The sequence below is a fragment of the Nerophis ophidion genome, linkage group LG10 (assembly GCF_033978795.1).
Source record: "Nerophis ophidion isolate RoL-2023_Sa linkage group LG10, RoL_Noph_v1.0, whole genome shotgun sequence".
NCBI lineage: Eukaryota > Metazoa > Chordata > Actinopteri > Syngnathiformes > Syngnathidae > Nerophis > Nerophis ophidion.
Genome location: NC_084620.1, coordinates 54,849,308 through 54,861,807, shown reverse-complemented (window position 1 = coordinate 54,861,807; position 12,500 = coordinate 54,849,308). Strand labels below are relative to the sequence as shown.

Genomic DNA, 12,500 nt, shown 5'->3' with positions numbered 1-12,500 from the left:
CCAATTACTTCAAAAAAATACATACAGGTTTTGGAACAACATATGCTGCCATCCAAGCGCCGTCTTTTTCATGGACGCCCCTGCTTATTTCAGCAAGACAATGCCAAGCCACATTCAGCACGAGTTACAACAGTGTGGCTTTGTAAAAAAAAAAAAGAGTGCGGGCACTTTCCTGGCCCCCCTGCAGTCCAGACCTGTCTCCCATGGAAAATGTGTGGCGTATTATGAAGCATAAAATACGACAGCAGAGACCCCGGACTGTTGAACGACTGAAGCTCTACATCAGGGGTAGGGAACCTATGGCTCTAGAGCCAGATGTGGCTCTTTTGATGACTACATATGGCTCTCAGATAATTATATTTATATAGCGCTTTTCTCTAGTGACTCAAAGCGCTTTACATAGTGAGACCCAATATCTAAGTTACATTTAAACCAGTGTGGGTGGCACTGGGGGCAGGTGTGTAAAGTGTCTTGCCCAAGGACACAACGGCAGTGACTAGGATGGCGGAAGCGGGAATCGAACCTGGAACCCTCAGGTTGCTAGCACGGCCACTCTCCTAACCGAGCTATGCCGAGTAACCGTGTAATACTCTTCCATATCAGTAGATGGCAGTCGGTAGCTGATGGATTTGTAGCTGTGGGAAACAGCGGGAGGCAGTGTGCAGGTAAAAAGGTGTCTAATGCTTAAACCAGGGGTGGGGAACCTATGGCTCTAGAGCCAGATGCAGTCATCTGGCTCTCAGATAAATCTTATTGCTTAACACGATAAGTAATGAATAATTCCGCTGGTAATCACAGTTTCAAAAATAACGTTCAAATTATAAAACATTCTCATGCATTTTAATCCAACCATCCGTTTTCTACCGCACCTGTTCAAGATGTCGCATTAATGGTAAGAAGTATTATATTTATTATTGGTTAACAATTAGAATAACAATGTTGTTAAAAAGAATAAGAGACTTATTATACTCTACAAATGGTGGTCATACTTAAAAATGCACGAATTTAGTTGTATTCAGGGTTGAAAAATGTTATATGGCTCTTACGGAAATACATTTTGAAACATTTGGCTTTCAAGGCTCTCTCAGCCAAAAAGGTTCCCGACCCCTGCTCTACATAAAACAAGAATGGGAAAGAATTCCACTTTCAAAGCTTCAACAATTAGTTTCCGCAGTTCCCAAACGTTTATTGAGTGTTGTTAAAAGAAAAGGTGGTGAACATGCCCTTTCCCAACTACTTTGGCACGTGTTGCAGCCATGGAATTCCAATTTAATTATTATTTGCAAAAAAAAATTAAGTTTACGAGTTTGAACATCGAATATCTTGTCTTTGTAGTGCATTCAATTGAATATGTGTTGAAAAGGATTTGCAAATCATTGCATTCCGTTTATATTTACATCTAACACCATTTCCCAACTTATATGGAAACGGGGTTTGTACAAAATAATCTTAGTGACAGTTTTTTTTTTTGGAAGAAAATAAAGTTCCAGTATAAAAAATAACATTTTAGAGAGAAGAAAAGCTCACTTACTGTGTCGTTGTCAGCATCTCCTAAACAAATAGCGTGAGGAAAGAGCGTTCCCGTGAAGTCCAAACTAACACGTTGCACGTAATTTAGCGACCTCATAGCGACACTATTTGGCACATTTAAGACGTTGGCGCTGCGTCGCTGAGCCACATTGTTACCCGCTGTCATGCATGTTCGAATAAACTAAAACACACAAAAACACACTCAAGTCAAAAGAATTTGACGGATTTTTGAGTTTTGTTCGTCACGACGAGCTCGCTGCTTGCTAGCGGTTGCTTTAGCTCGCGCGTTTCCGTAGTAAACAAAGTCACGTGACCAACATGTAAGGAAACACAGGAGGGACCAAAAAGGCGATCGGTTGATCCAGGGGTGTCCAAAGTGTGGCCCGGCGGCTATTTGCGGCCCGCAGCGAATTGTTTACCGGCCCGCCACACATTCTAGAAATGCTACTGCAAAAATGAAAATAAAAAAACATTTTAAAAAAAAAGTGGGATAAGGTGAAATCTAACTAGAACACAAAGCTGCCATGAAGGCTGTTTTTTTTCCTTTTGTCTATTTTTATTAGAATTTTTTTGCCTTTGCTAACAACAATGTTATAATGAATTATTGACCTATTCAAGGCTATAAATATTTCTATTTAAAAAAATGTAATATTGAAAATCTTGCATATTTTATGTGGTTGCCATACAAAAACATAAATGTTTTCTTTGAAAAAAGAGCATAAAACAAACAAAATAAAAGTTCAAACGTAAAATCGGCAGATATATCTGAAGTTGATCTCGTAACTTAAGTGTTGAAAGTAAAAAAAAAAAACTAATAAAAATGTATCACATTATGAGTGGCGGACCTTTTGGATCCCAAATATATTTATTGGGATTTTATTTATATTTTCATTGTGATTACTAAAAAAATAATAAATAAAATCAATGGTGTGTTGTATTATTGATCTTTTTAAGGCTCTAATTACCTCACATTAAACAATGCTTTCTGAATGTTTTGGGCAGTGGGGGAAATACCGCATATTTCAGTATTATTGTAAAAAACTAAGTTGTCTTTGACAGAAAAGGTATAAACTTTTTTTTTTTTTAACTTTATTTCAACCTGAAGTTGATATACTGTAGATATTTACTATAAGCATTAAATAATAAACAAACAAATAATAATTCAATTTGTTTTTACATTAGACCCTTTATTGTCCCCGGCAGCCCTAAAGGTAAAACAATTAAAATAAATCCATATATTTTGTTACAGTTTGAAAATGAAAAATATCAAAATGGCCCCCGCATGCTTTAATTTTTCCGTGTGTGGCCCTTTGTGGAAAAAGTTTGGACATCCCTGGGTTGATCGATTGATACTTTCGTTAGTAGATTGCACAGTACAGTACATATTCCGTACAGATGACCACTAAATGGTAACACCCCAATAAGTTTGTCAACTTGTTTAAGTCGGGGTCCACGTCAATCAATTCATGGCGACCCCGCGAATATGCAATGCAGTTCCGTATTGTCCACCAGAGGGCAATGTTTATTTGTATATTTTTCAAAACAACTCAAATGAGAGGCGCAGCTGAGTTGACTGCCACAGTGGTTCTCAACCTTTTTCACTGATGTACCCCCTGTGAACTTTTTTTTAATTCAAGTACCTCCTAATCATTTTTGGTTGAAAAAAAAAGGATAAAGAAGTAAAATACAGCACTATGTCATCATTACGTGGACCCCGACTTAAACAAGTTGAACAACTTATTCGGGTGTTACCATTTAGTGGTCAATTGTACGGAATATGTACTGTATTGTGCAAACTACTAATAAAAGTTTCAATCAACCAGTTTCTGATTTATTAAATTGTATAACAGTGCAAAATATTGCTCTTTTATAGTGGTCTTTCTTGAACTATTTGAAAAAAAAGATATACAAATAACTAAAATCTTGTTGAAAAATAAACACATATAAGTAATCATCAACTTAAAGTGCCCTCTTAAAGTTCATGAATCCATCTGGATTCATGAACTTCATCCTAAACATTTCTTCACAAAAAAATAAATCTTTAACATCAATATTTATGGAACATGTCCACAAAAAAATCTAGCTGTCAACACTGAATATTGCTGAGTTCTGCGGAATTCTACAGAACTCAGCAAGCACATTTGGAACCTCAAAGACAATAATGTTGAATATTCAATGACATGGCAAATTCTTGCATCCAGCACACCTTACAACAGTGGTAATAAAAGATGCAACCTATGCTTAAAAGAGAAACTGTTTATTATATACCATCCAGACCTGTCATCCCTCAACAAGTGCATTGAAATCATTTCAACATGCCGCCACGGACGGAAACACCTCCTAGGTAACACATGAGCCAATCACCACACCCCTACGCCTGCCTGTACCCACCCACTCTGTGCCCTATATAAACCATTGTATGTGAATGCTTCCATTAAAATCTCCTGATGATTGAGGGAACCCCTCATGAAACAGTTCTGTAGAGATGAAGTAGTCTTGGGATTTTTCCCACACCTACACACACAGATATATACATATATATATATATATATATATATATATATATATATATATATATATATATATATATATATATATATATATATATATATATATATATATATATCTACAAACCCCATTTCCATATGAGTTGGGAAATTGTGTTCGATGTAAATATAAACGGAATACAATGATTTGCAAATCCTTTTCAACCCATATTCAGTTGAATATGCTACAAAGACAACATATTTGATGTTCAAACTGATAAACATTTTTTTTTGCAAATAATAATTAACTTTAGAATTTGATGCCAGCAACACGTGACAAAGAAGTTGGGAAAGGTAAAAATAAATACTGAAAAAGTTGAGGAATGCTCATCAAACACTTATTTGGAACATCCCACAGGTGTGCAGGCTAATTGGGAACAGGTGGGTGCCATGATTGGGTATAAAAACAGTTTCCTAAAAAATGCTCAGTCTTTCACAAGAAAGGATGGGGCGAGGTACACCCCTTTGTCCACAACTGCGTGAGCAAATAGTCAAACAGTTTAAGAACAACTTTTCTCAAAGTGCAATTGTAAGAAATTTAGGGATTTCAACATCTACGGTTCATAATATAATCAAAAGGTTCAGAGAATCTAGAGAAATCAGTCCACGTAAGCGGCATGGCCGGAAACCAACATTGAATGACCGTGACTTTCAATCCCTCAGACGGCACTGAATCAAAAACCCACATCAATCTCTAAAATATATCACCACATGGGCTCAGGAACACTTCAGAAAACCACTTTCACTAAATACAGTTTGTCGCTACATCTGTAAGTGCAAGTTAAAGCTGTACTATGCAAAGCGAAAGCCATTTATCAACAACATCCAGAAACGCCGCCGGCTTCTCTGGGCACAAGATCATCTAAGATGGACTGATGCAAAGTGGAAAAGTGTTCTGTGGTCTGACGAGTCCACATTTCAAATTGTTTTTGGAAATATTCGACATCGTGTCATCCGGACCAGATATGCACCTGGGGATAGGCCCCTCCCACCTCCAAAGACATGCACCTGGGGATAGGTTGATTGGCAACACTAAATGGTCCCTAGTGTGTGAATGTGAGTGTGAATGTTGTCTGTCTGTCCGTGTTGGCCCTGCGATGAGATGGCGACTTGTGCAGGGTGTACTCCGCCTTCCGCCCGACTGTAGCTGCGAGAGGCACCAAATAAAATAAGCGGTAGGAAATGGATGGATGGGATATATATATATATATATATATATACGGGACGTGCATATTTTGTCTGCACAATAAAAAAAAAAACAAGCAGCAAATGGCCCCCGGGTCGCTCTTTGGACACCCCCCCCCTGTCTTCAAATACAACATTCTGATGTAAAAAGGGAATTTTTCTTTCTGTTAAACAGTCACCTGGAAGGCGTTTAAAAGGGCGCCCAGATGTCATATAATTCACGACATTGCATGGAAAGCCCCTCTCGGCTCCGAGGAGTGCAGAGTCCTCACAAAGACGCTAATTGGACTCTGGAAGCCACTGAAGTCCATGGATTGGTTTCACCGGGCCGGGCTTGGGCGAGGGGCTGCGGGGCCGGGCTGAATAGAACCCACGCTCCCTTTCTAAACGCTCTCGCTGTGCCAAAGACAGAGGCAGGGCCAGAGGGGGCAGGACAGGAATAAAGGAAAGTATTGGTGGAGAGAGAGAGAGATCGGGGGGGCCTGGGAGGGGGCGGGTCCCCCTCAATGCAAGCTTGATTTTGAATGCCACTGCCAACGCAGAAAATTGCACAATTTATTACAATCCCCTCTTCGGGACACAGGCCCTGGATAAAGAAGGGAGCAGGGGAGGGGGGTGCAGGACAGAGGTGCAGGGGGGGAAGTGTTGGGGCCGGGCGGGCACTTTCCTTCTTTTGTTCCACTCTGACAGACGTGTCTTATTATGCCGCACTTTTATTCCAAAGCCGCAATAATGGCCCGAACAGAGCGCGGCGACGCTACTGTAACATTATCAGGTGGAGCCAATCACACACAAAGCCCCCCCCCCCCCCACCCCTTTCCACCTCCCACACACCCCCACTAGACCCATGATCCGCTCTAAGCAAAGTGGGAAATAGTCCACAGCCCCGCGGAGCCAACAAGTTGTCCGCGTGCACCTGCACAAAAACACCTTTGCAAAGAGTGCACTTTCACTACTTTAAAGGCCTACTGACACCCACTACTACCCACCTGATAGTTTATATATCAATGATGAAATATTAACATTGCAACACATGCCAATACGGCCTTTTTAGTTTACTAAATTGCAATTTTAAATTTCCCGCGAAGTGTCGTGTCGAAAACGTGCGAGTGACGTCTCGGGTTGTAGCGGACATTATTTTCCAGCCCGATCCAAGCTTTGATCGCATAATTACACAGTATTCCCGACATCTGTGTTGCTGAATCTTTTGCAATTTGTTCAATTAATAATGGAGACGTCAAAGAAGAAAGATGTAGGTGGGAAGCTTTTAGCATTTAGCCACACAAACACAGCCGGTGTTTCTTTGTTTAAAATTCCCGAAGGTGAAGCTTTACTATGGATCAGAGCGGTCAAGCGAACATGTCAACCGGCAGTTTTCGGTGAGAAAATTGTGGTAATTACTCGCCTCTTACCGGAGACATCAGCGGAGCTTCCGTTCTGCTGCAGCTGCCGTGACTTACCTCAGAGACTCTGGCGTCAACACACCCGTGGCCACACTCCCCCGACGTTCCACACACCCCCTCCAGGCCCATGATCCACTCTAAGCAAAGTGGGAAATAGTCCACAGCCCCGCGGAGCCAACAAGTTGTCCGCCTGGAACTTCACGGACAATTTCCTTGTCCGCGTGCACCTGCACAAAAACACCTTTGCAAAGAGTGCACTTTCACTACTTAAAGGCCTACTGACACCCACTACTACCCACCCGATAGTTTATATATCAATGATGAAATATTAACATTCCAACACATGCCAATACGGCCTTTTTAGTTTACTAAATTGCAATTTTAAATTTCCTGGTAAGTGTCGTGTTGAAAACGTGCGAGTGACGTCTCGGGTTGTAGCGGACATTATTTTCCAGCCCGATCCAAGCTCTAATCGCATAATTACGCAGTATTCTGGACATCTGTGTTGCTGAATCTTTTGCAATTTGTTCAATTAATAATGGAGACGTCAAAGAAGAAAGATGTAGGTGGGAAGCTTTTAGCATTTAGCCACACAAACACAGCCGGTGTTTCTTTGTTTAAAATTCCCGAAGGTGAAGCTTTACTATGGATCAGAGAGGTCAAGCGAACATGTCAACCGGCAGTTTTCGGTGAGAAAATTGTGGTAATAACTCGCCTCTTACCGGAGACATCAGCAGAGCTTCCGTCCTGCTGCAGCTGCCGTGACTTACCTCAGAGACTCTGGCGTCAATACACCCGTGGCCACACCCCTCCGACTTTCAGGTACTATATAATCTCACTAAAACACTAGCAACACAATAGAAGATAAGGGATTTTCCAGAATTATCCTAGTAAATGTGTCTAATAACATCTGAATCGCTCCCACTGCAATTGCCTTTTTTAACTTTTTTATTATTATTATTTTTTTCTAGTCCTTCACTCTAAATTTCCTCATCCACGAATCTTTCATCCTCGCTCAAATTAATCCAATCCAATCCAATCCACTTTATTTATGGGTTTATGACGTTTCCAAAGTGCTGCACAGTCATGTTAAAAACAATATTAAAAAACAAAACAAAAAAAACAACAATATTATGCTCCACCAATGACTGAATAAAAACAAAAACAAAAAAAAATTATAAAACCAATAAAAACAATATAAAAACAAATATGATTAAAAACTATTTTAAAGGGTAAAATCAATTAAAACAGTAAAATAGAAATCAAAGTGTATAAGCAACACAGAGGACAAAAAAATTAATAGGGAAATTGTCGCTTTCTCGGTCCGAATCGCTCTAGCTGCTGGTGGCCATGATTGTAAACAATGTTCAGATGTGAGGAGCTCCTCAACCCGTGACGTAACGCGCACATCGTCTGCTACTTCAGGTACAGACAAGGCTTTTTTTATTAGCCACCAAAAGTCGATGTTCTCTACTAAATCCTTTCAGCAAAAATATGGCAATATCGCAAAATGATCAAGTATGACACATAGAATGGATCTGCTATCCCCGTTTAAATAACAAAATCTCATTTTAGTAGGCCTTTAACACAGTGGTTCTCAAACTTTTTTCAGTGATGTACGCCCTGTGAACATTTTTTTTAATTCAAGTAGCCCCTAATCAGAGCAAATCATTTTTGGGTGAAAAAAAGAGATAAAGAAGTAAAATACAGCACTATGTCATCAGTTTCTGATTTATTAAATTGTATAACAGTGCAAAATATTGCTAATTTGTAGTGGTCTTTCTTGAACTATTTGGAAAAAAAGATATAAAAATAACTAAAAACTTGTAGAAAAATAAACAAGTGATTCCATTATAAATAAAGATGTCTACACATAGAAGTAATCATCAAGTAAAAGACCCCCCTCTTTGGGGATTGTAATAGAGATCCATCTGGATTCATCATCTTCATTCTAAACATTTCTTCAAACAAAAAAACAAATCTTTAACATCAATATTTATGGAACATGTCCCCAAAAAATCCATCCGTCAACACTAAATATTGCATTGTTGCATTTCTTTTCACAGTTTATGAACTTACATTCATATTTTGTTGAAGTATTATTCAATAAATATATTTATAAAGGATTTTTGAATTGTTGCTATTTTTAGAATATTTAAAAAAAATCTCAAGTACCCCTTGGCATAACTTCAAGTACCCCCAGGGGTACGCGTCCCCCCATTTGAGAACCACTGCTTTAACAAACTATTTAAAGTTGTTTACGCCAGTGTCTTTCAACCTTTTTTTGAGCCGAGGCACATTTTTTTACATAAAAAAATACGAAGGCACACCGACAGCAGAAAAGGTTGAAAAATTAAACTAAACCAGGCTACAGCCATCCTCTTCTGCTTATGCGAGGACAGGTCGCGGGGGAAGCAGCTTAAGCAGGGAAGCCCAGACTTTCCTCTCCCCAGCTACTTCGTCCAGCTCTTCCCAGGGGTTCCCGAGGCGATCCCAGGCCAGCCGGGAGACATAGTCTTCCCAACTTGTCCTGGGTTTTCTCCGTGGCCTTCTACCGGTTGGACGTGCCCTAAACACCTCCCTAGGGATTCGTTTGACTGGCATCCTGACCAGATGCCCGAACCACCTCATCTGGCTCCTCTCCATGTGGAGGAGCAGCGGCTTAGTCCGAGCTTCTCATCCTTGTCCTTTTGGTCAGAACCCAAAGCTCATGACCATAGGTGGGGATGGGAACGTAGATGGACCGGTAAATTGAGAGCTTTGCCTTCCGGCTCAGCTCCTTCTTCGCCACAACGGATCGATACAGCGTCCGCATTGCTGAAGACGCCGCACCAATCCGCTTGTCGATCTCACGATCCAGTCTTCCCCAACTCGTGAACAAGACTCCGAGGTACTTGAACTCCTCCACTTGGGGCAGGGTTACCTGATGGCACTCCGCCCTTTTCCGGGCGAGAACCATTGACTCAGACTTGGAGATGCTGATTCTCATCCCAGTTCCTTCACACTTGGCTGCGAACCGATCCAGTGAGAGCCGAAGATCCAGGCCGGATGAAGCCATCAGGACCTGCAAAAAGCAGAGACCTAATCCTGCAGCCACCAAACCGGATCGCCTCAACGCCTTGACTGTGCCTAGAAATTCTGTCCATAAGAGTTATGAACAGAATGGGTGACAAAGGACAGCCTTGGCGGAGTCCAACCCTCACTGGAAACGGGTCCGACTTACCACCGGCAATGCGGACCAAGCTCTGACACTGATCATACTTCCCACAGAATAGTACACGGTCCAGTGCCTTCTCCTAGTCCACAAAGCACATGTAGACTGGTTGGGCACCCTCAAAGACCCTGCCCAGAGTATAGAGCTGATCCACAGTTCCACGAACAGCACGAAAACCACACTGTTCCTCCTGAATACGAGGTTGGACTATCCGACGTAGCCTCCTCTCCAGTACACCTGAATAGTCCTTAGGCAGAGGACTGTGATCCCACGATAGTTGGAACACACCCTCCGGTTCCCCTTTTTTTTCTCCACCAGGTTGTCGTGCCTTATTTTGAGTTTGTTATTGTGACCCTTCCTGTTTTGTTGGCGTTCTCCTGTAGCAGCTTCCCGCCTTCCTTTGAGCGCTGTTCCCCGCACCTGCTTTGTTTTCGCAATCGAGACTATTTTAAGTTGTGCGGACGCTATCTTTCTTTGTGGGGACATTGTTGATTGTCATGTCATGTACAGATGTGCTCTGTGGACGCCGTCTTTGCTCCACACGCTGTAAGTTTTTGCTGTAGTCCAGCATTCTGTTTTTGTTGACTTTGTAGCCAGTTTAGGTTTAAATTGTTTTACGTAGCCATCCCTGTGGTTCAGTACCTTTTCCTAGCGGGACTTGCCTTTTGTTCATTTTTGGTTTAAGCGTTATATACCTTTTTACCTGCACCCTGCCTCCCGCTGTGCTCTGCATATCGAGATCACGACAAACCAGCAATGAACTCCCTGCTGCCACCTACTGGTATGGAGTACTACAAGATTACCCTGCCAAGCTCTACACAGCACACGGCACATTATTATGATTATTGACGTGCAAAAAATTATTTTTTGAACCAATTTGGTTGAAGTTGCATAATTTCCCACAGCACACCTGACAATATTTCTGTGGTTGACAAAAACTGGTTTATGCAACACTAAAATGTTGTTTTTGTCACGGAATTAACGCACAAGAAAATTGTATGAAATCAACTTACAGTGAGCAGAAAGAAGCTGCAGACACGGCCCTATTGTTAATTGCTTTAGTCCGGCTCTTTAGTGCCGCCCTAATGGCCCCCTTGAGCATTTTTTTTTTTAAAAAGGATTGAAAATGGAAAAATATACTTTGTGGATTAGAAAATAAATTAAAACAATATAATAACAGTTAAATAGAAACTAGTAATTAAAACCTCCTAAGCTTTTTTTTCTTTTCTCTTTGCTATTCGGGCTTATTGGACCCTAGTTAGAATAAAAACTAAGAATCATCTTTTGATATGGTGTACTTAGTCCATAAGTACACAAACGTGTACTTCATGTTTAGTGACATGCTCATTTTTATTTTTACACTTTTTTTCTCCCCTAAATTCCATTGTATGTTATACTCTTCTGACACCACCAGATGGCAGTATAAGTGTCCACATAAGTGGCCATTAGACCCCAATTCAGAAGTGTACACAATTTTGGAAATGGGAGCTAAAAGGTGCTGTCCACCCATGTGGCCATTAAGCCTTTAGAGGTTTTTAATTAATAACGTTAATGAAAATGAGTAAAATATCTTGTGTTTTCTATGTTAATTTAATTTAAAAAAAAATATATTAAAAAAAAAAACAAATAAAAAACAAACAAATATATATATATATATATATATATATATATATATATATATATATATATATATATATATATATATATATATATTCTTTTTAATATTAAATCAACATAATAAAATCAAGATGTTTTCCTCCTCTTCCTTTTCAACATTAAAAAAAAAATAAATAAAAAAAATAAAAAGAAATAAATAAGTAAATAAAAATAAATAAATATATATGTATATATATATATATATATATATATATATATATATATATATATATATATATATGTATATATATTTGTTGATATATGTATATATATTGTTTGTTTTGTTTTTTGTTTTAGTATGTTTTTTGTTTGAGGACAAACACGACACAAACCTTCCCAATCGTTCGCAAGCCCACAGTTTGATATGTTTGTGCGTATACTTCACTAAATTTGGTGAACATTGTTTTGTCCTACTGGTTTCAGCAGTTCTTGAAACCACCGCAGTGTGGACTGTGAAGCAACAGTTTGTTTACATGTAAAATCTTCCACTCCTTTGTCTCATTTTGTCCACCAAATGTTTTATACTGTGCGTGAATGCACAAAGGTGCACTTTGTTGACATTTTTGACTTGTTGGAGCGCTAATCAGGCATATTTGGTCAGCTAATCAATACTAACATGCTATTTAGGCTAGCTGTATTCACATATTGCATCATTATGTCTCATATGTAGATTTATTTGACCTCATTTAATATCCTTTACTTTTATCCTCATTGTATATCATTCAGTTTTGCTTGTCTCATGACACATTATGTGTATGTAACATTGAAGCATGATAGTTGTTTGTGTGCCATGTTGTTCCAGACCACAGCAAACATTATCTAGCTTGCCAAAGTTTGTAATAAGCCTACTAAAAGACAGTCTTAACTTGGACACACAAACTTTCCAGTAATTTCCAGGAGTTACCTCGTCCTCTGAGAAGCCTCTGATTTACCAATGTTTTCTAATGTTGTAAAACTGTGTAGAAT

At 39.6% G+C, this 12,500-nt stretch overlaps 1 protein-coding gene across 2 annotated transcripts in view; it reads right to left on the bottom strand.

Moving 5' to 3' along the window:
• itfg2 (integrin alpha FG-GAP repeat containing 2) overlaps nt 1–1,839 on the bottom strand; it is a 20,274-nt gene extending 18,435 nt beyond the window's left edge. For both annotated transcript variants that reach the window (XM_061914139.1, XM_061914140.1), the window contains exon 1: nt 1,532–1,839. In XM_061914139.1, coding sequence (XP_061770123.1) covers nt 1,532–1,696 — 165 coding nt within the window. In that variant the 5' untranslated portion in view covers nt 1,697–1,839. The remainder of the gene's footprint in view (nt 1–1,531) is intronic.
• Nucleotides 1,840–12,500: the final 10,661 nt, after the last annotated feature.